Source organism: Papio anubis, chromosome 7, assembly GCF_008728515.1.
Source record: "Papio anubis isolate 15944 chromosome 7, Panubis1.0, whole genome shotgun sequence".
Lineage (NCBI taxonomy): Eukaryota > Metazoa > Chordata > Mammalia > Primates > Cercopithecidae > Papio > Papio anubis.
The window spans coordinates 25,127,074-25,152,379 of NC_044982.1; the positions used below are offsets into that span (position 1 = coordinate 25,127,074).

Genomic DNA, 25,306 nt, shown 5'->3' on the forward strand with positions numbered 1-25,306 from the left:
ACACGGTTTCCAAACCAAAGGCTCAGCTCTGCTCACAGCAAGTTAAATACTTAGGACCAAAATTATCCAAAGGCACCAGGGCCCTCAGTGAGGAATGTATCCAGCCTATACTGGGTTATCCTCATCCTAAAACCCTAAAGCAACTAAGAGTGTTCCTTGGCATAACAGGTTTCTACCAAATACAGATTCCCAGGTGTGGTGAAATAGCCAGACCATTATATACCCTAATTAAGGAAACTCAGAAAGCCAATACCCATTTAGTAAGATAGACACCTGAAGCAGAAGTGGCTTTCCAGGCCCCAAAGAAGGCCCTAAACCAAGTCCCAGTGTTAAGCTTGCCAACAAGGCAAGACTTTTCTTTATATGTCACAGAAAAAGCAGGAATAGCTCTTGGAGTCCTTACACAGGTCCAAGGGATGAGCTTGCAACCTGTAGCCTACCTGAGTAAGGAAATTGATGTAGTGGCAAAGGGTTGGCCTCATTGTTTACGGGTAGTGGTGGCAGTAGCAGTCTTAGTATCTGAAGCAGTTAAAATAATATAGGGAAGAGATCTTACTGTGTGGACATCTCATGATGTGAACAGCATACTCACTGCTAAAGGAGACTTGTGGCTGTCAAACAACCATTTACTTAAATATCAGGCTCTATTACTTGAAGAGGCAGTGCTGTGACTGCACACTTGTGCAACTCTTAACCCAGTCACATTTCTTCCAGACAATGAAGAAAAGCTAGAACATAACTGTCAACAAGTAATTACTCAAACCTACGCCACTCAAGGGGACCTTTTAGAGGTTCCCTTGACTGATCCCAACCTCAACTTGTATTTTGACGGAAGTTCCTTTGTAGAAAAAGGATTTCAAAAAGTGGGGTATGCAGTGGTCAGTGATAATGGAATACTTGAAAGTAATCCCCTCACTCGAGGAACCAGTGCTCAGCTGACAGAACTAATAGCCCTCACTCAGGCACTAGAATTAGGAGAAGGAAAAAGGGTAAATATAATACAGACTCTAAGTATGCTTACCTAGTCCTCCATGCCTACGCAGCAATATGGAGAGAAAGGGAATTCCTAACTTCCAAGGGAACACCTATCAAACATCAGGAAGCCATTAGGAGATTATTATTGGCTGTACAGAAACCTAAAGAGGTGGCAGTCTTACACTGCCGGGGTCATCAGAAAGGAAAGCAAAGGGAAATAGAAGGGAGCCACCAGGTGGATATTGAAGCCAAAAGAGCCACAAGGTGGGACCCTCCATTAGAAATGCTTGTAGAAGGACCCCTAGTGTGGGGTAATCCCCTCTGGGAAACTGAGCCCCAGTACTCAGCAGGAAAAGTAGAATGGGGAACCCCACAAGGACATCATTTCCTCCCCTCGGGATGGCTAGCCACCAAAAAAGGGAAAATATTTTTGCCTACAGCTAACCAATGGAAATTACTTAAAACCCTTCACCAAACCTTTCACTTAGGCATTGATAGCACCCATCAGATGGCCAAGTCATTATTTACAGGACCAGGCCTTTTTAAAACTATCAAGAAGATAGGGCCTGTGAAGTGTGCCAAAGAAATAATCCCCTGCACTGCAGACCATACATTTCAATCCCTGTATCTTTAACCTCCTTGTTAAGTTTGTCTCTTCCAGAGTTGAAGCTATAAAACTACATATGGTTCTTCAAGTGGAGCCCCAGATGTAATCCATGACCAACATCTACCGTGGACCCCTGGACTGGCCTGCTAGCCCATGATCCGATGTTAATGACATCAAAGGCACCTCTCCCGAGGAAATCTCAACTGCACAATCCCCACTACACCCAATTCAGCAGGAAGCAGTTAGAGCAGTCGTCGGCCAACCTCCCCAACAGCACTTGGGTTTTCCTGTTGAGAGGGGAGACTGAGAAGACTAGCTGGATCTCCTAGGCCAACTAAGAATCCCCACGCCTAGCTGGGAAGGAGACCACATCCACCTTTAAACACGAAGCTTGCAACTTAGCTCACACCTGACTAACCAGATAGTAAAGAGAGCTCACTAAAATGCTAATTAGGCAAAAACAGGAGGTAAAGAAATAGCCAATCATCTATTGCCTGAGAGCACAAAGGGAGGGACAATGATCGGGATATAAACCCAGGCATTCAAGCTGGCAACGGCTACCCTCTTTGGGTCCCCTCCCTTTGTATGGGAGCTCTATTTTCACTCTATTTCACTCTATTAAATCTTGCAACTGCAAAAGCAAAACAAAACAAAACAAATCCTGCAGGCTGAAGCATAAGAATCGCTTGAACCTGGGAAGCAGAGGTTTCTGTGAGCTGAGATGGCACCACTGCACTCCAGCCTGGGTGACAGAGTGAGACTCTGTCACAAAACGACAAAAACAACAAACCAGAAAAACAGAAATCTTAAGGAGAGTAATCAGCTAGCTCGGTGTCTGCCCAAACGGCCACCCAGTTTTGTGCTTGAAACCCAGGGCCCTGGTGGTGTAGGCACCTGAGGGAATCTTCTGGTCTGCAGGTTGCAAAGACCATGGGAAAAGCATAGTATCTGGGCCAGAATGCACCATTCCTCACAGTGCAGTCCTTCATGGCTTCCCTAGGCTAGGGGAAGGAGTTTCCCAACCCCCTGTGCTTCCTGGGTGAGGCAACACCCCACCCTGCTTTGGGTCACCCTCCCTGGGCTGCACCCACTCTCTAACCTGTCCCAATGAGATGAGCCAGGTACTTCGGTTGGAAATGCAGAAATCACTCACCTTCTGTGTTGATCTCGCTGGGAGCTGCAGACCGGAGCTGTTCCTATTCGGCCATCTTGCCAGCCACACCCATCTATCTCCATTTCTAACTAGCATATGAACTTCCTCTGAATAAACCTTTGAGTGTAATGGTTTTAATTGGTCACTTCAGCATTATATCTAAACAATGAATTTAAAAGTTTGTGTAATTAATTTGGTCATTCCCATGCAGGAGAGGATCTCCAGCCACTATACAGGTGATACATGGAGATAGCCTGTCTCAAAGTCACCAAAAGTAGCACTTCACCAGCTCCCTTATATTAGCCTAAAATCCTCAGACCATCTGGCTTCAATCACTGCTCGGACCTCACGGGCTCCTACCCCCCACTCCCACCCCTCCCACCTTCTTCTGCCACCGTAGAACCCCTTGGTGTTTTTAGAAAACAACAGACATGCTCTTGCCTTGGAAACTTTACACAGCCTGCTCCCTATTCCTGGACAGCTCTTCTCTCCCATATCTATATGACTGATTCTGTCATCACCTTAAGTCTTTGCTCAAATGTAAACTTTATAGGGAAGCCTGTCCCAACCTCCTCATTTTAAATTTTAATGCCCCTGCTCCAGGATTCTTATTGTTCTTCCCTGCTTTATCTTTTTCTCCATAGCATTTATCACCTCCTAATTTTATAATTTATTTATTTAGTTTTGTCTGGTTTTCACTCTGTTTAGAGGGTAAACTCCATGGCTTTTTGGTTTTTATTCATTGTTCAATCCCTCATCAAGAACCAGGTGTGTCACACAGCACGTGCTGAGAAAGAAAACAAAGGGCAGTCTCTGACAAGCAGAACTGATCTGGCACTCAGAACTAGGGCATATTATTTTCTGATTAGATATAAGCAATCCCACAGAAAACCAACCCTAGACAGGTTACTCTGAGAGCAGGATACAATGAGACAATGCAAAGTCGTAAGTCATTTTATGACTTTAAGCACAGACCCAAACAAGGTCCCTGTGCCACCCACAAAACACAAAACACCTCCTGTCTTGGCCAAAATGAGTGACTGCTACTTCTTTTCTACTAACAGCTTTATCCTTATTCTTGTCTACTCTCCTCAAGATTTATTTCTGTTTTTCTGTTTTGTTGTTGTTGTTGCTGTTGTTTTGTGACAGAATCTCACTCTGTCACCTAGTCTGGACTGTAGTGGTGCCATCTTGGCTCACAGTACCTCTGCTTCCCAGATTCAACTGATTCTCATGCCTCAGCCTCCCAAGTAGCTGAAACTACAGGCGTGCACCACCATGCCTTGTTAATTATTATTTATTTCTATCAAATCATAGAAGGTGTTGTGGGAAGTCAGAGACCCTGAACAGAGGGACCAGCTGGAGCTGAGGCAGAAGAACATAAATTGTGAAGATTTCATGGACATTTATCACTTCCCTAATAATACTCTTACAATTTCTTATGTCTGTCTTTACTTTAATCTCTTAATCACATTATCTTTGTAAGCTGAGAATGTACGTCACCTCAGGACCATTATTGTACAAATTGATTGTAAAACATGTATGTTTGAACAATATGAAATCAGTGCACCCTGAAAAAGAACAGAATAACAGTGATTTTCAGCGAACAACGGAAGATAACCATAAGGTCTGACTGCCTGCGGGGTCAGGCAGAATAGAGCCATATTTTTCTTCTTGCAGAAAGCCTATAAACGGACGTGTGAGTAGGAGAGATATAGCTGAATTCTTTCCCCATCAAGGAATATTAATAATTGATACCCTGGGGAAAGAATGCATTCCTGGGAGGAGGTCTATAAACGGCCACTCTGGGAGTGTCTGTCTTATGTGATTGAGATAAGGAATGAAATACGCCCTGATCTCCTGCAGTATCCTCAGGCTTACTAGGATTGGGAAATTCCAGTCTGGTAAATTTTGGTGAGACCGGTTCTCTGCTCTTGAACCCTGTTTCCTGTTAAGGTATTTATCAAGACAATATGTGCACAGTGGGACATAGACCCTCATCAGTAATTCTAATTTTGCCTTTGCCTTGTGATCCTTATTGCCCTTTGAAGCATGTGATCCTTGTAACCTACTCCATGTTTGTACACCTCCTCCCCCTTTAAAATCCCTAATAAAAACTTGCTAGTTTTGTGGCTCAGGGTTGTCATCATGGTCCTACCAATATGTGATGTCACCCCCAGAGGCCCAGCTGTAAAATTCCTCTCTTTGTACTCTTTCTCTTTATTTTTTAGACCAGCCGACACTTAGGGAAAATAAAAAAAGAACCTACATTGAAATATTGGGGGCTGCTTCCCCCGATAGAAGACAGAGGCACTTCTAACAGCATCCAATCTAGAGCAAACTGAACTTCCCTAGTCTCTGACAAATCACCCAATCAAAGCCCAAATTCTGTAATAGGTTCTTTCTAATAACCTCCTACAGAGATACCTTATGGTGTGTTTTTTTTTTCAACACTGCAATGAGTAATAAAGCCATGTGCTCAACTACAGGAATGTTCCTGTATATTTGTGGAAGGAAGGAAGGAAGGTCCTGTGAAAATAATGTTCCTAATGCAACATTCACTAATTAAATACATTGCCACCTACTCAAGGGTTAAGTATTCTGAATCTAATGGGAGCTCTAAGCTGTTTATCTCTACCTTATAAAGTTCACTTCATCAAATTCTTATTGGAATTTAGTTATAATCCAGTCTCTTCCTGGAACTAGCAGTTAACAAATTTATGAACATATTGAACCCAAAGATGCCTGTCCAGTTATTTAGGGTATAAAGGTACCCTGGCCTTTCCTTTATCTGGTATGAGTCAACGCTGCTCAGAGAACACACATGTCCAAAGCAAATGTCACTTCACGATGAAACTTGGTAAACAGCCTGAAGCCCCCTTCCCCCTTTCATCTTCTATCAGCTTCAAAGATTAGGTAGATCAAATATACTCATCCACAATCTATGATCTACAATCTGAACTTAATGCTCTTAATTAGAACCATGGAAACTTGCATGAACACCCAAAACTTATTAATGCGATCACTTTGATCACCTGCCATATGCTATCCTGAAGTTAGGAGGGATATGATGAGGTATAAATCCATTGTTCATTTACTCCAAGAGGTCAGAATACAAATAAGAAGATGCCAGGTTCTATCTCACTATATAATGCAAGAGTTTATATTTTCATTTATGCCTGAAAACTTTAATTTACCTCATCTATAGGAAAGAAAGCACATTCTTTTCAAAGCCCTGAAGGGAAAAATATTCTGCTTCTTGCTTCTCCCTAATCCTGCCCTGGCAAATACCTTAATACAAATGCTGACAGTCTTGCCTATTACCAATTCAAATGGAAAGCAAAGAAAAGCACAGGAAAGGATATATCCCACTAGGGTTGGTGACAATTGCCCCCTTCTCAGGAAAAGTCTCTGGAGGTTGTCTCACCATCCTTAAGTGAAAAGCAAGCTGGGTTTATGTCCTCAACACGTTCAGGTTCTAAGCATTTGCTGATTGCTTGATTCATTTCAATGGAATGAGGTTACATCAGCGTCATCTGCATTAAAAGGTGTTTATTACCTACCTCTATTGAGTGCTATGCTGTGTTGCAATGCAGAGCAAACAGGTTTTCTGCAACTTGGAAATCTCTGACAATGACCCAGAATGCTGATATGGACAGATGGAATAAAGACAGCTGAGCAAATATTAAAGAAGTCCAAGAATTAATAAATAATATTAACATTTTGTACAAGTACATAACCTTAACTGGGAATGCTGGCAGGGAACCTTGAGGAGTGTATGCACAGACTGGATAGGCCATGGAGAATTCACAACCTTTTTTCTAATTAATCTCATGCAATATAGCAGGCTGATAAAATAAATCTGACTTTCCCACGGCATATTCTGAACCACTTGGGAGACTTGGAACTTCCCCAGGAAGTCAGGTCCTGTGAGAATTATCAGAGCATGTCAGTTACTCAATGCTGGCCAAAGGCAAAAGCTCCAGCAGCTCTAAGCCCTTTTCACATTAAGGGTATAAAACTAATTTCCCTCCTTTGCCTCAACCAAGCAATCAATAAGAAACAATACTATATGTAAAACATCCTACAATGTAGAAAGTGCTTTTATACCGTGTCTCCCTTTTGAATCTCGCAACAGACAGACAAGATGTATCTATCAACCAACAAATAATTATTTAGTGCTAGTGGTGGCAAGTCCAGCGCTATATACCTATACACAGAATCACATTATCATCTCTGGCCTCAGCACGTTTACAATCTGTTTATAAGGCAAGGTTGTGAGTGTTCAATAGATTCTTAGAGAAATGAAGACTAATGAGGACAGATTTGGTTGGAGAAGTATGATCCAAGACGAAATGTGAAAGAAATTGGGAAGGATGCCAGAGTTATAGCTAAGAGAAAGAAGCAAAGGCAGTTGGAGAAAGGGTATAGGCACCCTTAGGAAGACATGATTGTGTTAATGTGAAATCTGGAACGTAAAAGTGAAGTAGCTATTTCGTCCATGCAGCACCCAGGACAAGTCTTAAGTATAAGACATACTCAGTAAAGACAAAACTGAAAAAAGAAGTTAGGCCTTAACTAAGCAGTAAGCTTTCCCCAATTTTAATCAAACAGATCATCACTGGCTCTTCTGTACAAGGCAGAAGTTTCTTCCCCAGTACTTCCCCAACAGAGTAGAACTGTCAGCACAGTTCCTATTTTGTAAGGAGAATAAGTTCTAATTTTTTTTTATTCTGTGAGAAGTGTAGCCATTGAAAATTTTCAATAGGCATATGAAAGTAGTGTTTAAGGAAAATTAATATGGCCATGATAGGCAATTCAAGTTAAAGGGAGAATGATGTCAGTGAATATGGCTAGAACTCAGGTGCATTATCCAGGTGAGAGAAAATGAAAGCATTAGGGGGAGTCTTCAGTGAGGGAGAGAACACAGGTACATAATAAAATTTAAAAAATAAAAGTTACATAGTGAGTTGATAGAACTTGATTATCAATAAGACGAAAAAGGAAGGAAAATATACCAGATTTTACTCTATGATTTATAATCAGAGGAACTCAGAGGGAACATTGTTAGTGACAGAAATGGTGATGAGAGCCGAGGAGGTTGTAGTTGAAAAGACAAGTTTTTGGAGGAGATAATTCTTTCCTTCAACTCCTCCGATGTGAATGAGAAACAGTGGTTGGTTTTTTACCATCTTCCTGAAAATAAAAGGCTCTATCTCAAAAAAAAAAAAAAAGGAAGACAAAGACAAATGCCCAGAAGTGCTAAGACACATGCCCAGCAGAGACTTTTCCAAAGCCCTTCACTTGGCTGGACTAGGTTCTAGGCCTTAGAGCTGACTGTGGGTGGATGATAGGGAAAGCAGAACGATAAGGTTTGATGAAAGAAGGGCCAGGAACACCAAGCCACTGCTCTGCTACCCAGTTGGAACATGCCTGGAATTGGTGCTTATTACATAGAGTATTTCTGTGCCTGCAATGCAATCACTGTCACCTCTACCTCCACACACATGAACCTGGTCTCCTGACTTTAGTTAGGAAAGAAGAGAACAATGCAACTCAAAAGAAGAGAATGATGAGGACAAGTGTTTAAAATACTTTTTCAAAGGCTGTTGGCACATTTTCTAGATGATTATTGTCTGGTGAACCCAGTGAAAATAAATACTGTATTGAGATAATCTGTACTGAGTGGATTTATTTCCTTTTGTTTTGTCGGAGAAAGGAGGACAGGTAGTGAGTTGCACCCTGGTTTCCATACTTCACGGTACTGTCTTATCTAAGTTTTAAAAAACACCTCAAATTCAACTAGCTGTGGCATTTTTCTCAGTGTTCATATCACTATGCCCAACTTAAATTTTTTTAATAAAACAGGAAAAAATGCTAAACACATTACAAGTTCTTAAAATTATTCCTTAATATTTATTTTGGGTCAATTTAAAAAGGCTTGTGAATCCATAGCCTTGAGTTAAAATTTAGTCCAGGTGTTAGTTACATTCTAACTTTAACAGTCACCCGCACTTGTAAATCTTGCCCCACGATGGACTACGTTTCCCAAGAGCACCCCCCGAGTTAATCACATGAAGTGCCTTCTAGGAATTGTAGTCTTGGATGAGCCTCTTTTCTCTCAGTCTTTGATTCACGCCCTGATTCCGGTTGAAACGGTGCTACCAATTAGCAGGGGCCATGTCCGTGAGTCGTGGTCCAACCGGGAAAGCTGGTGTGGGAGCCTGGGACAATGATTGGCCAATGAATGACCCCGGGGCGGAGCAATGGGGGTGGGCGGGGAGACCATGGTGATTGGACCAGACGCCCGCGACGGCGGGCGGGGATTGGCTGCGCCCTGGGTCAGGGAGGCCTGGGAAGGGGCGGAGGAAGGAGACTAGAGCAGGAAGAGCAGCGGCGAGGCGGCGGCGGTGACTCCGTGGTGGCAGAGGCGAAGGCGACAGCTTCTAGGGGTTGGCACCGGCCCCGAGAGCAGGATGCGGGTCCGGATAGGGCTGACGCTGCTGCTCTGTGCGGTGCTGCTGAGCTCGGCCTCGGCGTCCTCGGGTCAGTATCCGCCCCCTCGGGCTGAAGGCCCAGAGCCTCCGCCCCCCAGCCTCTACCGCCGGCCGGAGCCGTGGGGACCCAGACTCGGGACCCCGTTCTCCCTGGGCACACCTCGCACTGGCCTGTCACTCGCTCTTTGGCTTTGCTTGGCCTGCGCCAAAGGGGCTATTTAGGGAGGTGGAGTGGGGTGGAAAAAGAAGGGGCGGTCACTCTGCCCACACCTCTCTCCCACGTAACAAACTTTACGCGACTCTTTCTCACGAACGCGGAATTGACTCCAAAAGAATGAATCCCGACCCAGGAGCAGGAGTGGTGCTTCCTCGACCCTGGGGTAGAGGAAGGGTCTGGTCTGGAACTCTGGGCTTGGGAATTGAAAGTTAAATAATTGACAAACCTGGAGCTGTCTCTTTAGGGCAGAGGAGGATCCATCCAGACCAGGATGTTGACAGTAGTTTGGTGAGTTTGCCTAACACCTGAGATGGTCCCTGGGCCGTTTGTTTAAAAACGAAGACTTTTTATCTCCTGGTAGCCACTTTCTACTTTTTTGAAACCTTCCTGAGAAAGCGGTGACCTGTCGCAGTGTTTCTGAGTTGCCCCATGTTTGTTTATGATGTTTGGGAAAATCTTGGTTCTTGTAAGTTGCGTTTTATATAGATACAGAAATTTGTGTGCTTTTGAATTGATTTTCCAGTTAGCTAATTTTTATTCTGGTTCTAGTCCCCCACCCCCCCCCCCCGCCTTTTTTTAATGTTTTAATCTGCCTACATTTGAAAATTTCCATTTTGAGAGGGTTCATGAAAAACTTCGTGTTTCTAAGTGTTGATAAAGAAAAATTAGTACAGTAAACTTTGGAATTTTAATCTGTTTCAGTTAACAAGACAGCTGTTCTGTGGCTTTACGTTTTGGGGAGACAACACAGAGTATAAATGTCAACTTTTTTAAAAAAATAAATGTCAGCTTTTTTTTAACAGAAAATTTCCCAGATGGTTATTTGAATCCCCAAATTACCTGTCCTAGTTGTAAATCAATGCCATAACGTCATTCTGCTTCTAAAATAAGAGGCCTAAACCTAAATTCTATCCATGATGTGGTTTGAGATACCATTTCAAAAGCACCAACCCTGTGCTAATTACTTTACTGCCAACGTCATTCTTTGAGGTCCACTCCCCTCCCTCCAGTAGTAGTGGTGGTTTGAGTTTAATGACCAGATCTTTAGACTCTACATAACTCTGGAAGCACTTTTAGCAGTTATTTAATATTTGATCAAAAAGCATGAAATGAAGTTGTTGAGCTTAATGAGTAGAGTACCTGCTGGACCATGGACCTTCTGCATCAGAATTCCTCTTATGGGGTTGTTAAACATGTGGTTTTAGGTCTGGAACAGCTCAGGTATACATAGATTAACAATCTCCATGAGGGATTCTTCACACTAAAGAGAACTACAGTAATGAAAGAGCACGGTGTGTATCCCTCTGAATTTAATTGGCAGAGTTTAAAGAAAATTAAAACATAGAAATTTTTCTGTCTGTCTTTGACTACATTTCATATACTTAGAGCTCCATGCTAGTGGAAAAGATATTTGAAGATCAACAGTTGGGGCTTTCAGGATGTTATAATAAAAGACTCAACACTGATAGATTAAGTCCTTGGGTTGTATTGATGTAGGTAGAGGACTGTATTCAAGAAATGTCTGCTCTGATTTCCATGGTAGTTAAAGCTGTACCAAAACATTTCCATGGTAAAGGCAAAAGCCTTAGCTGGAACTAAAACAATGTAGATGTGGGTGCTAAAAGGTAATAAAGGCAGTACTGTGCTCACATGAAGTTCATGTATCATAAAACACGTGTGCGGGCCAGGCTCATGCCTGTAATCCCAGCACTTTGGGTGGCTGAAGTGGGAGGATCACTTGAGCCCAGGAGTTCAAGACCAACCTGGGCAACATGGCGAAACCCCATCTCTACCTAACTCCAGGTGTGGTGGTGCACACGTGTGGTTCCAACTACTTGGGAGGCTGAGGTGGGAGGATGGAGTGAGCCCCAGGAGGTTGAGGCTGCACTGAGCTGTGATTATGCCACTGCACTCCAGCCTGGACAACAGAGTGAGACCCTGTGTCAAAAAAAAAAAAAAAAAAACTGTGTAAAATAAAGTTGTGTAAATTAGGCAGTGGATTTTCAGTTGTCATTTTCATTCACAGGATTTTGGCCTCAAAGTTTAAAGTTTTACTCCAGTATGAAAATCAAGTTTTTGGTGATAATTTTGTGTGTGAATGTTAGTGGTTACCCAGGGCAGGTCGCGTTTATCCAGGTCGAGTATGGTCAGCCAACAGAGATAATCTTGATTCTATTGCTGTTGGTAGCTGTTATCTAATATCGTGTTTTAGAGTCATGTAAAAATATGATATAGTCATATGCTACATAATGACCTTTTGGTCAGCAATGAACCCCATGTAAGATAGTGGCCCTGTAAGAATATAATGGAGCTGAAAAATTCCTGTCACCTGGTGATTTGTAGCCATTGTAACATGGTAGCACACTTTAAAAAAAATAAATTTAGTGTAGTTTAAGTGTACAGTGTTTACAGTAGTGTATAGTAACATCCTAGGCTTCACATTCACTCACCACTCACTCACCCACAGCAGCTCTTAATCCTGCAACTTCCATTTATGGTAAGTGCCCTAGACAGGTACACGTTTTTTAATCTTTTACACCATATTTTTACTGTAGCTTTTCTATGTTTAGCTATGTTTATGTGCACAAATACTTTTATGTTACAGTTGCCTACAGTAGTCTGTATAGTCACATGCTGTACAGATTTGTAGCTTAGGAACAATAGGCTACACTATATAGCCCAGGTATGTAGAAGGCTATCCCATTTAGGCTTATTTAAGTATACAGAAAGGAAATCACCCAGTGATACACTTTTCAGAAGATATCCTCGTCATTAACACGTGGCTAATATTAGAAACATTTTCTCTTTTCTGTTAATAAATTTAAAGGAGGACACTAAAAGGATATTTCTTCATTTTCTCAGGATAATAGTGAAAACGTTATAGTTTTTCTCACAAATGCATGTTTCTTATTTTTGGCAGGAAGAGGCAAATGGCTTAACCTTTATTTTTCTTTTTAGTCATTTTAGTGAGGTCCACTGCCAGGTATTTCAGGTAATAATTATAAATTCAGAGAATAGTTTTCAGATAGCAGAGGATGTTTAATTTCACTGGTTTAGTTGTTCCTTAAAACATTGTGAGTTAGCGGGACAGAGGTGTTACCCCTTTTGACAGGTTGAGAAACAGAGGCTGAGCAAGCTTTTGTTACTGAACCATGTGTGTCAGAATTAACATTTGATGAAGCCAGGTTCCAGAACTAGCTCTCCAGGCCTCAGAATTGAAGAAATTTAGAATCGAGAATGTCTTAGGATCTGTACCGATTCAGAGCTAACGCAGAGAACAGGGATCTGGTCTGTTTTCACCAAACTCTTTAGACTTTCTGTGTTTAAAGGTTATCAGTCTGTTTAATTTACATGATGAGTGGAAAAATGATTTTGTAGTGGTTACTTTTCCCTGAAGGCATATCTCTGGTACTTTGCAGTTTTGTTAGCTAATACAATAAAAATAAAAACTGGTCTTTTTCAAAGGAAGGTGTACAGTTAATAAAGTAGTATGAACCATTTGGATGAGCGAGAAATGCATAACTTAATCCTTTTGCATTTTTTCTTGTTGCTTGATATCTGTATTCTGATGAAAACATTACTATTTGCTTTTTATTTATGCATAACTTCAGTCTCTTTAATCCTTACCTGAATACTACATATCAGAAGTTCCTAGGTTATAAACAACTCTTTAAAAAGTGTTGTGTGAATGTTTGTATCAGTTTGAAAAAGAAAATAGCTTATGCTTTGAGACTACCATCTGGAGTAGGCTTTCCCAGTTTAGTAACTGAGAATTATCTTATTTGCCGGTAATATTAGTATCTAGTCCAGGTTGCGAAGAGAGAGGGAGAGAAAGAGAAGCATGATGCAATTCACATGAAATAACCCTGATGTCACAAATCATGTTTCTTGGAGTTGGAAAACACATTTTGCTACTCTAATGCCTAACAGCTTGTGCTGTGTGAAATGTACGTGTCTTCAAGTGTATTTACCGGTGTGTCTATATGATTCATCTGTTAGCTACCTATGTAGCCTGTTGTGGTGAGGTACTAAATGTAGCAATTTAGTGAGAGTGATTTAGAGTTCCAGCTAAAGTTTCATTCAGCATTTGGGGATATTTAATATACGTTTAAACATTTAATGTCTGTTCTTGATATATTAACTAGTTGAAGTTTGTGATTAATTACATGTACTTACAGTACAACTTTGTTATATTATAGAGATGGTTTTTTTTCTTTAAAGATTTGCTGAGAATGGAATTTGAACCACATGTTAGAAATGGGACTTTGGGTAATGCTTGTGAAGAAGTTAGCATGAAGGACAATTGTTAATTAACTGACATCATTTCCTAATGTTATGGGCACTATGAGACTAATATGTGGCATAACCTTCTGTTCATCTGCCAGAAGTAAAACATACTTTGAAGGTAATCTAAACGTAGGTGAATATGAATAGTAGCTGTAATTTAAATTTTCGTCAACTTCACAGCACTTTCATATATGGCAAAACCTCACTAGTGGGCTAGTTTTCTCAAATACTCAAAAGAAATATTGTGAGATAGTGTCTTGTATTTTGTGCATAATTGAGTTTATTATACTTCTTAGTACTTTGACAAACTCTTACACATGTTTTTTGTTGTATTTTAGAGTTACAAATTACAAATAATATTTAAGATAAAGCCATATGAAGTAAAGTATAAATGAAACTCTAATAGCAAATTTTCTAGTAAAAATCACATGGCCTTACAAGATTTTGTCTACTGGTTAATTTCTCATACAGCTTATAGAGTGGGTAAAACTGATACTCACTCCTGAATAAAATCAGGTAATTTTAAGAGCAAGAGGGAAACTTAAAGATGATCTGACAGATTTGCTGTTTTAAACTGGCAAGGAATACAAAAATCACGCATTTGCATCTGAACATTAAGTTGTTGCATGTGTTTATGTAAGAGCAGGAAGAAGAGTAACAAGTAGCCAGAAAAGTAATAGTCAGAAAACATGTAAAGAGTAACAGAAGGAACATTAATATAATCAGACAACACCAAAAGCGAGCTGTGTGAATGTGTAAGCAAGTTGTGACCGGTGACTGTTTTTAATTGTTTAATGCAAGTTATTGATTTCTTAATACATAGCTCTCAATTGAGTGAACATATAACAGGATCATGCTGCTTTTTACCTGCATTTGGTTATCTCTGAGTAGAGTAGAACACAAATCCTAAATATATTTGTTTTGCCACTCTGCTATCAAATAATAATTCTTAGTTTCCATCCTTACTCTAGTAGTAAACAATAAAAATACTAATTAGCACTAAAATGGGCTACTCTGACTCAAGATCCTGAGCAGAGAAACAGAATAGGTGGAAACCTGGAGTATGAAATTAGAGATTTCTTTTTATGAACTTAGTAACTCATTCTCAGAAATAGGCTAAATAGACCCACAAGAATTGGATGGCATGTGAAGAAATACCTGTTTTTGTTGGTGGAGGCTGTTGGTCTTCCTACCTTTGCAACAGATTAAGCTAATGTCTTCCCTGGAGAAAGAGAGAAACTAAACCCCCCACCCATTTTTTTTTCCACTTTCATTTGATCTTTTCTGAACAATTGCTGAATATAGCTAATTTTAAAATAATTCTAGGTTTATTTATCCAATGTTTGCTCATTATATGCTATACTTTTCAAATGTTTTCTTTTAATAATAACTATAATTTCTCAACAAGAAAGATTACTAAATTGTCTTAAAATTTCTTTGCAGATGAAGAAGGCAGCCAGGATGAATCCTTAGATTCCAAGGTATGTACTAAAATGTGTATTGACCAGTATTTGCTGCCTGATTTAAAAGCATGAATTATGTGTCTTAGAAAGGATATGAAATCTGCAACTTTTGAGTAACAATTGAATTTAAAAGGACAGAAAAAGACAGATGGTATTAGTATTAGGTCTAGTTTTTCTGGAGGGAGAAAATACCTACAAGAGGGGATAGTAAATATTTCATTTCAACTTGAATGTGCTCTGTGTGTGTGTGTGTGTCTATGAGTGTGTGTGTCTAAGTTTGAAAATTTAACCAGTGTCATTTGTTTCCACTTTCCAGTTTTCAAAAATAAATCCAGTGAGCTAATGCACTTATTGGTTGATTGAGCTCTCCCATCCAAGTACTAACCAAGCCCAACCCTGCAATTAGTTATGAGCTCTGATCTTTAGATTTGAGGGAATGTAGATAAAAGCAGGAAGTAGAAGTATAAAGTATGCTGGGGGCATGTGGAGGAAAACCTAACCCAGACTTTGGGAATTAAGGAAGGCTTCCGGGGGAAATAACATCTAAGTTGAAATTCAGAAAGACTACAAGTTAGGTGATGAAGGAAGGCACGTGATGGACACATGCCGAAGCCTGTAGAGATGAGTGAGTGTGGCACTTCAGGGAGCTGAAGGAGATGTGATATCTGGATAAGTGAAAATTACGGTCAAATAGGGTTGGGGGAAGTCTTGGCATTGTTGATAACTAAAAATACTTTATATTCTCAGACTACTTTGACATCAGATGAGTCAGTAAAGGACCATACTACTGCAGGCAGAGTAGTTGCTGGTCAAATATTTCTTGATTCAGAAGAATCCGAATTAGAATCCTCTATTCAAGAAGAGGAAGACAGCCTCAAGAGCCAAGAGGGGGAAAGTGTCACAGAAGATCTCAGCTTTCTAGAGTCTCCAAATCCAGAAAACAAGGACTATGAAGAGCCAAAGAAAGTACGGAAACCAGGTAGTCTGGACACTTTCCTTGCTTTTTGATTTATTTAGGAGACAACTGAAAATTTTAAGCTAATGAATAAAGAGGCTGAAGAAAACTGGCTTCAGTGATTATTACCCACAAATAATATATGGAGTGTAGTTTGGTGAGAATTTCTAGATTTTAATATACCAAATTATTCACTTAACTGATTTGTCCCAAGTTACATAAGCTGAATTCAATAGATGAGATTGCATTTTTTTTTAATTAATATCCTAATATTTCTTTTTGGACTCCAGTATGTAAATACATTTCTCACTGAGAAATTTTGAAAAATAATCTGTCAGGGTAGCATACAAAACAGAAACTCAGGAAGAATTGTCGAACATGCCACTATGGTTGTTTTCAGGATTGTGGTAGGATTATTATTACAATAACGTTGTGGATCATCCTAGGTAATTTGATTTAGGTGTTTATCCCTCAGTTGAAGCTTATGTGTACTTCCGTCCTTTTCTAACTTTCACCATCTTGAAACTTCTACTTTTCAATTTAAAACTTGATCTTTTCCACAATAGTCTTCTAAATATTAATCCTTTTAAAAATTATTAATGTATCCATTCTACCATGTCTTGCTACCCTTCTGTCATTTATTATTTCAACGATCACTGCCTTATCTGTTTATTATTCCATTACTAACCACTCTCAGGAACTAATCCAAATTTGAACTTCTTAAAAAAATAGGAGTTTGTTTGTTTGTTTTAGATTTGGCAACTTTTATTACTCATTTTACCCAGAAGTACACTTTAACTGGCACTTACCAATACTCAGTGAAGTGTTGTCCAGTTTTCCTGTTAATTCCCTGGATTTTGTAACAATTCTCATAAACAGATGAAATTTTATAAACTCTCACTATAAAGAATGAATAATATAAATTGTCTGTTCTTGGCCAAGTTCATGCTTGTGTGTGTGTGTGTGTGTGTGTGAGAGAGAGTGAGAGATACGTGGGAACTATTCACATTTTCCCACTGAATTGAGAATTGATCACAAAATTTAAAAAATGGCAAAAATTGGTGAAGAAATAACTTCCTTTAGCTTAAGCAGTCACCCTGCTCCTCTGTTTCTTGCTTATGTTAGCTGTTGGAAAATAGTTAACACAGTCCTAGGCATTTGACCTGGTCACTTAAGGAGGCAGTGTCAGTTAATATGCAAGTGAAACAGCATAGAAACAAGCAACAGCAGCCACTCTAACATTCTAAGTGATCTTTCTATGTAATTACAATTTGTTTCATCATAGTCATTTCACATGACAAATAGTGAAGCTAGGATTGGAGAGCTTTGCACAGTGGGACTGTGTCAAGATTATAAAAGAGTAACCTGCCACTAAGTTATCAAATTGAAGGGAAAGATGTAATTTCAAAGACCTGTAATAATAAATATTTGTCAAGTGCCTATGTGCCAGACACTGTCAGATGAACTCTTAATTCTCCCAATAGCCTTATAAAGTAGGCATTATAGTTGCCATTTTATAGACGAGAAAACTAAGGGACAGAGAGGGGAATTCCATGTCTGAGTCCCACAGTTCATAAGTGGCAGAGCTGGGACATAGCCCACTTGGCCTGATTCTTTTTTTTTTTTTTTAATTGTACTTTAAGGTCTAGGGTACATGTGTACAACGTGCAGGTTTGTTACATATGTATATATGTGCCATGTTGGTGTGCTGCACCCATTAACTCGTCATTTACGTTAAGTATATCTCCTAATGCTATCCATCTCCCCTCCCCCCGCCCCACGACAGGCCCCAACATGTGATCTCCATCCTGTGTCCAAGTGTTCTCATTGTTCAATTCCCACCTATGAGTGAGAACATGCGGTGTTTGGTTTTCTGTCCTTGTAACAGTTTGCCCAGAATGATGGTTTCCAGCTTAATCCATGTCCCTACAAAGGACACGAACTCATCCTTTTTTGTGGCTGCATAGTATTCCGTGGTGTATATGTGCCACATTTTCTTAGTCCAGTTTATCTTTAATGGACATTTGGGTTGGTTCCAAGTCTTTGCTATTGTGAATAGTGCCACAATAAACATACGTGTGCATGTGTCTTTATAGCAGCATGATTTATAATCCTTTGGGTGTATACCCAGTAATGGGATGGCTGGGTCAAATGGTATTTCTAATTCTAGATCGTTGAGGAATCGCCACACTGTTTTCCACAATGGTTGAACTAGTTTACAGTCCCACCAACAGTGTAAAAGCATTCCTGTTTCTCCACATCCTCTCCAGCACCTGTTGTTTCCTGACTTTTTAATGATCGCCATTCTAACTGGTGTGAGGTGATATCTCATTGTGGTTTTGATTTGCATTTCTCTGATGGCGAGTGATGATGAGCATTTTTTTATGGGTCTGTTGGCTGCATGAATGTCTTCTTTTGAGAAATGTCTGTTCATATCCTTCGCCCACTTTTTGTTGCGGTTGTTTGATTTTTTTCTTGTAAATTTGTTTAAGTTCTTTGTAGATTCTGGATATTAGCCCTTTGCCAGATGGGTAGATTGCAAAAATTTTCTCCCATTCTGTAGGTTGCCTGTTCACTCCAATGGTAGTTTCTTTTGCTATGCAGAAGCTCTTGAGTTTAATTAGATCCCATTAGTCAATTGTGGCTTTTGTTGCCATTGCTTTTGGTGTTTTAGACATGAAGTCCTTGCCCATGCCTATGTCCTGAATGGTATTGCCTAGGTTTTCTTCTAGGGTTTTTATGGTTTTAGGTCTAACATTTAAGTCTTTAATCCGTCTTGAATTAATTTTTGTATAAGGTGTAAGGAAGGGATCCAGTTTCGGCTTTCTACATATGCCTAGCCATTTTCCCAGCACCATTTATTAAATAGGGAATCCTTTCCCATTTCTTGTTTTTGTCAGGTTTGTCAAAGATCAGATGGTTGTAGATGTGTGATATTATTTCAGAGATATTATCTCTGTTATGTTCCATTGGTCTATATCTCTGTTTTGGTAGCAGTACCATGCTGTTTTGGTTACTATAGCCTTGTATTGTAGTTTGAAGTCAGGTAGTGTGATGCTCCCCGCTTTGTTCTTTTGGCTTAGGATTGTCTTGGCAATGCGGGCTCTTTTTTGGTTCCATATGAACTTTAAAGTAGTTTTTTCCAATTCTGTGAAGAAAGTCATTGGTAGCTTAATGGGGATGGCATTGAATCTATAAATTACCTTGGGCAGTATGGCCATTTTCACAATATTGACTCTTCCTGTCCATGAGCATAGAATGTTCTTCCATTTGTTTGTGTCCTCTTTTATTTCATTGAGGGTTTGTAGTTTTCCTTGAAGAGGTCCTTCACAGCCTTTGTAAGTTGGATTCCTAGTGTTTTATTCTCTTTGAAGCAATTGTGAATGGGAGTGCACTCATGATTTGACTCTCTGTTTGTCTGTTATTGGTGTATAAGAATGCTTGTGATTTTTGCACATTGATTTTTTATCCTGAGACTTTGCTGAAGTTGCTTATCAGTTTAAGGAGATTTTGGGCTGAGACAATGGGGTTTTCTAAATATACAATCATGTTATCTGCAAACAGGGCCAATTTGACTTCCTCTTTTCCTGATTGAATACCCTTTACTTCTTTCTGCTGCCTGATTGCCCTGGCCAGAACTTCCAACACTATGTTGAATAGGAGTGGTGAGAGAGGGCATCCCTGTCTTGTGCCAGTTTTCAAGGGAATGCTTCCAGTTTTTGCCCATTCAGTATGATATTGGCTGTGGGTTTGTCATAAATCACTGTTATTATTTTGAGATACGTTCCATCAGTAACTAATTTATTGAGAGTTTTTAGCATGAAGGTTGTTGAAATTTGTCAAAGGCCTTTTCTGCATCTATTGAGATAATCATGTGGTTTTTGTCTTTGGTTCTGTTTATATGATGGATTACGTTGATTGATTTGCATATGTTGAACCAGCCTTGCATCCCAGGGATGAAGCCCACTTGATCATGGTGAATAAACTTTTTGATGTGCTCCTGGATTCGGTTGGCCAGTATTTTATTGAGGATTTTTGCATCGATGTTTATTACGGATATTGGTCTAAAATTCTTTTTTTGTTGTGTCTCTGCCAGGCTTTGGTATCAGGATGATGCTGGCCTCAAAATGAGTTACGGAGGATTCCCTCTTTTTCTATTGATTGGAGTGGTTTCAGAAGGAATGGTACCAGCTCCTGTTTGTACCTCTGGTAGAATTCGGCTTTGAATCCATCTGGTCCTGGGCTTTTTTAGGTTGGTAGGCTATTATTGCCTCAATTTCAGAGCCTGTTATTGGTCTATTCAGGGACTCAACTTCTTCCTGGTTTAGTCTTGGGAGGGTGTATGTGTCCAGGAATTTATCCATTTCTTCTAGGTTTTCTAGTTTATTTGCATAGAGGTGTTTATAGTATTCTCTGATGGTAGTTTGTATTTCCGTGATGTCAGTGGTGATATCCCCTTTATCATTTTTTATTGAGTCTATTTGATTCTTCTCTCTTTTCTTCTTTATTAGTCTTGCTAGTGGTCTATCAATTTTGTTGATCTTTTCAAAAAAACAGCTCTTGCTTGGATTCATTGATTTTTTTGAAGGGTTTTTTGTGTCTCTATCTCCTTCAGTTCTGCTCTGATCTTAGTTATTTCTTGCCTTCTGCTAGCTTTTGAATTTGTTTGCTCTTGCTTCTCTAGTTCTTTTAATTGTGATGTTAGGGTGTCAATTTTAGATCTTTCCTGCTTTCTCTTGTGGGCATTTAGTGCTATAAATTTCCCTCTACACACTGCTTTAAATGTGTCCCAGAGATTCTTCTGTGTTGTGTCTTTGTTCTCATTGGTTTCAAAGAATATCTTTATTTCTGCCTTCATTTCGTTATGTACCCAGTAGTCATTCAGGAGCAGGTTGTTCAGTTTCCATGTAGTTGAGCGGTTTTGAGTGAGTTTCTTAATCCTGAGTTCTAGTTTGATTGCACTGTGGTCCGAGAGACAGTTTGTTATAATTTCTGTTCTTTTACATTTGCTGAGGAGTGCTTTACTTCCAGCTATGTGGTCAATTTTGGAATAAGTGCAGTGTGGTGCTGAGAAGAACGTATATTCTGTTGGTTTGGGGTGGAGAGTTCTGTAGATGTCTATTTGGTCCACTTGGTGCAGAGCTGAGTTTAATTCCTGGATATCCTTGTTAACTTTCTGTGTCATTGATCTGTCTAATGTTGACAGTGGGATGTTAAAGTCTCTATTATTATTGTGTGGGGGTCTAAGTCTCTTTGTAAGTCTCTAAGGACTTGCTTTATGAATCTTGGTGCTCCTGTATTGGGTATATATATATATTTAGGATAGTTAGCTCTTCTTGTTGAATTGATCCCTTTACCATTATGTAATGGCCTTCTCTGTCTCTTCTGATCTTTCTTGGTTTAAAGTCTGTTTTATCAGAGACTAGTATTGCAACCCCTGCTTTTTTTGTTTGTTTGTTTTCCATTTGCTTGGTAGATCTTCCTCCATCCCTTTATTTTGAGCCTATGTATGTCTCTGCATGTGAGCTGCATCTCCTGAATACAGCACACTGATGGGCCTTGACTCTTTATCCAATTTGCCAGTGTCTTTTAATTGGAGCATTTAGCCCATTTACTTTAAGGTTAATATTGTTATGTGTGAATTTGATCCTGTCATTATGATGTTAGCTGGTTATTTTGCTCGTTAGTTGATGCAGTTTCTTCCTAGCATCGATGGTCTTTACAATTTGGCATGTTTTTGCAGTCGCTGGTACTGATTGTTCCTTTCCATATTTAGTGCTTCCTTCAGGAGCTCTCGTAAGGCAGGCCTGGTGGTGACAAAATCTCTAAGCATTTGCTTATCTGTAAAGGATTTTATTTCTCCTTCACTTATGAAGCTTAGTGTGGCTGAATATGAAGTTCTGGGTTGAAAATTCTTTTCTTTAAGAATGTTGAATATTGGCCCCCACTGTCTTCTGACTTGTAGAGTTTCTGCCGAGAGATCCGCTGTTAGTCTGATGGGCTTCCCTTTGTGGGTAACCCGACCTTTCTCTCTGGCTACCCTTAACGTTTTTTCCTTCATTTTAACTTTGGTGAAACTGACAATTATGTGTCTTGGAGTTGCTCATCTCGAGGAGTTTCTTTGTGGTGTTCTCTGTATTTCCTGAATTTGAACGTTGGCCTGCCTTGCTAGGTTTGGGAAATTCTCCTGGATAATATCCTGCAGAGTGTTTTCCAACTTGGTTCCATTCTCCCCATCACTTTCAGGTACACCAATCAGATGTAGATTTGGTCTTTTCACATAGTCTCATATTTCTTGGAGGCTTTGTTCTTTTTACTCTTTTTTCTCTAAACTTCTCTTCTCGCTTCATTTCATTCATTTGATCTTCAATCACCGATACCCTTTCTTCCAGTTGATCAGATTGGCTACTGAAGCTTGTGCATGCGTCACAGAGTTCTCATGCCATGGTTTTTAGCTCCATCATGTCATATAAGGTCTTCTCTCCAGTGGTTATTCTAGTTAGCCATTTGTCTAATCTTTTTTCAAGGTTTTTAGCTTCTTTGCTATGGGTTCAAGCATCCTCCTTTAGCTTAGAGAAGTTTGTTATGACTGATCACCTGAAGCCTTCTTCTCTCAACTCGTCAAAGTCATTCTCCGTCCAGCTTTGTTCCGTTGCTGGCGAGGAGCTGCGTTCCTTTGGAGGAGAAGAGGCACTCTGATTTTCAGAATTTTCAGCTTTTCTGCTCTGGTTTCTCCCAATTTTTGTGGTTTTATCTCCCTTTGATCTTTGATGATGGTAATGTACAGGTGGGCTTTTGGTGTGGATGTCCTTTCTGTTTGTTAGTTTTCCTTCTAACAGTCAGGACCCTCAGCTGCAGGTCTGTTGGAGTTTGCTGGAGGTCCACTCCAGACCCTGGGTGCCTGGGTATCACCAGCAGAGGCTGCAGAACAGCAAATATTACAGAACAGCAAATGTTGCTGTCTGATCATTCCTCTGGAAGCTTCGTCTCAGAGGGGCACCCGGCCATATGAGGTGTCAGTCGGCCCCTACTGGGAGGTGCCTCCCAGTTAGGCTACTCAGGGGTCAGGGACCCACTTGAGGAGGCAGTCTGTCCGTTCTCAGATCTCAAACTCCATGCTGGGAGAACCACTACTCTCTTCAAAGCTGTCAGACAGGACGTTTAAGTCAGCAGAAGTTTCTGCTGCCTTTTGTTCAGCTATGCCCTGCTCCCAGAGGTGGATTCTACAGAGGTAGGTAGGCTTCCTTGAGCTGTGGTGGGCTCCACCCAGTTCAAGCTTCCAGGCTGCTTTGTTTACTTACTCAAGCCTCAGCAATAGTGGGCGCCCCTCCCCCAGCCTCACTGCTGCCTTGCAGTTCAATATCAGACCGCTGTGCTAGCAATGAGGGAGGCTCCATGGGCGTGGGATCCTCCGAGCCAGGCGCGGGATATAATCTCCTGGTGTGCTGTTTGCTAAGACCATTGGAAAAGCACAGTATTAGGGTGGAAGTGACCCCTTTTTCCAGGTGCCATCTGTCCCGGCTTCCCTTGGCTAGGAAAGGGAATTCCCCAACCCCTTGTGCTTCCCGAGTGAGGTGATGCCTTGCCCTGCTTCGGCTCATGGTCCATGGGCTGCACCCACTGTCCTGCACCCACTGTCCGACAAGCCCCAGTGAGATGATCCCCGTACCTCAGTTAGAAATGCAGAAACCACCCGTCTTCTGCGTCACTCACGCTGGAAGCTGTAGACTGGAGCTGTTCCTATTCGGCCATCTTGGAACCTCCCCCTAGAATTTTTTTTTTACTACCAATGTACCATTCTCATGAATAGAAAAACTATTTTTAAAAAATTAAAAGTACCTGAATCCCATCAACTAGAAATAACAGCTACTCACATCATGGAGAATATTCTCTCAGGATTTTTTTAGGTGTATGAATAATTTTAAGAAAAGTAAATTGAGTCAAAATGTGTATTCTATGTTGCAGCCTGCATTTTGCACTTAACAGTTTACCATAAACGTTTTTCCATGTCATTTAGCTATTTTGCAATTTGATAGTTAATGACTATAAATAATTTTGTATGTAAATATACGGTACCATAAACCAAAACGTTTATGTTATGCCGGGAGATCATTTTGGATGTATCTTTGTGCATATCTGTGAAAATTTCCTTAGAATTCTTAAAAGTATATTTGCTGAATTGGATGTAAAAGTTTAAAAGACAGTTGATACACATTGTTAAATTGTTCTTCAGAAAAGTAATTCTGTTTCCTTTGTTTGAAAATACCTCAGCGAAGTGTGCATTACCATTTTAAACTTTTTACTAAATATTATAATTTAATTCATTCTTCATTTTTTGATTAGGGATTTTTATTTTTTATTTTTTATTTTTTTTTAGTTTCTATATTTTTAGAGACATGGTTTCACTCTGTCACCCAGGCTGGAGTGCAGTGGCACAATCATAGCTCACCATAGCCTTGAACTCAGGTGATCTCCCACTTTGGCCTCCCAAAGTGCTGGGATTACAAGCATGAGACACTGCAGCAAGCCTGGGAAATTTTTAAACATGCAATGACCCCCCTTACCACCCCTCGCTCAGCTTCAATAGACATCATTCTGCTGGTCTTTTCATCTTTACTACCATACCCACATTTCCCTCTTTTTTTCTTTCCTAGAATATTTTAAGGCAAATTCCACCTGTGCTTTTACCTCTCTCTCTCTCTCTCTCTAGGAAGAATTTTCTTTTCAGCAAAATCACAGAATTAGCCATTACTCCTTTATTACCTAATACCCAGACTGTTTAATTTTTCAAGTTTCTTCAAGTGTCAGTTTACAATTTATTTGTTTGAATTCATTTGCAAGCTAAGACCTAGGTTTCTCTTAATCTGTTGCTGATCTCCCTCCCTTGTTGCTTTTCTATTTTTTTGAGACAGAGTCTCGCACTGTTGCCCAGTCGGGAGTGCAATGGCACGATCTTGGCTCACTGCAGCCTCTGCCTCCCGGGTTCAAGAGATTCTCCTGCCTCGGCCTCCTGAGTAACTGGGATACCAGGCGCGTGCCACCATGCCCAGCTAATTTTTTTGTATTTTTAGTAGAGATGAGGTTTCACCATGTTGGTCAGGCTGGTCTCAAACTCCTAACCTTAAGTGATCTTCCCACCTTGGCCTCCCACA

General features: G+C 40.3%; 1 protein-coding gene across 1 annotated transcript in view; it reads left to right on the plus strand.

Annotated features, from left to right (window-relative positions):
• The first annotated feature begins 9,098 nt into the window (after positions 1-9,098).
• SEL1L (SEL1L adaptor subunit of ERAD E3 ubiquitin ligase) overlaps positions 9,099-25,306 on the plus strand; it is a 69,557-nt gene continuing 53,349 nt past the window's right edge. The window contains exons 1-3 of the mRNA XM_003902131.5: positions 9,099-9,281; positions 15,180-15,217; positions 15,947-16,178. Of these exons, the coding sequence (XP_003902180.1) occupies positions 9,212-9,281; positions 15,180-15,217; positions 15,947-16,178 (340 nt within the window). The 5' untranslated portion in view covers positions 9,099-9,211. The remainder of the gene's footprint in view (positions 9,282-15,179; positions 15,218-15,946; positions 16,179-25,306) is intronic.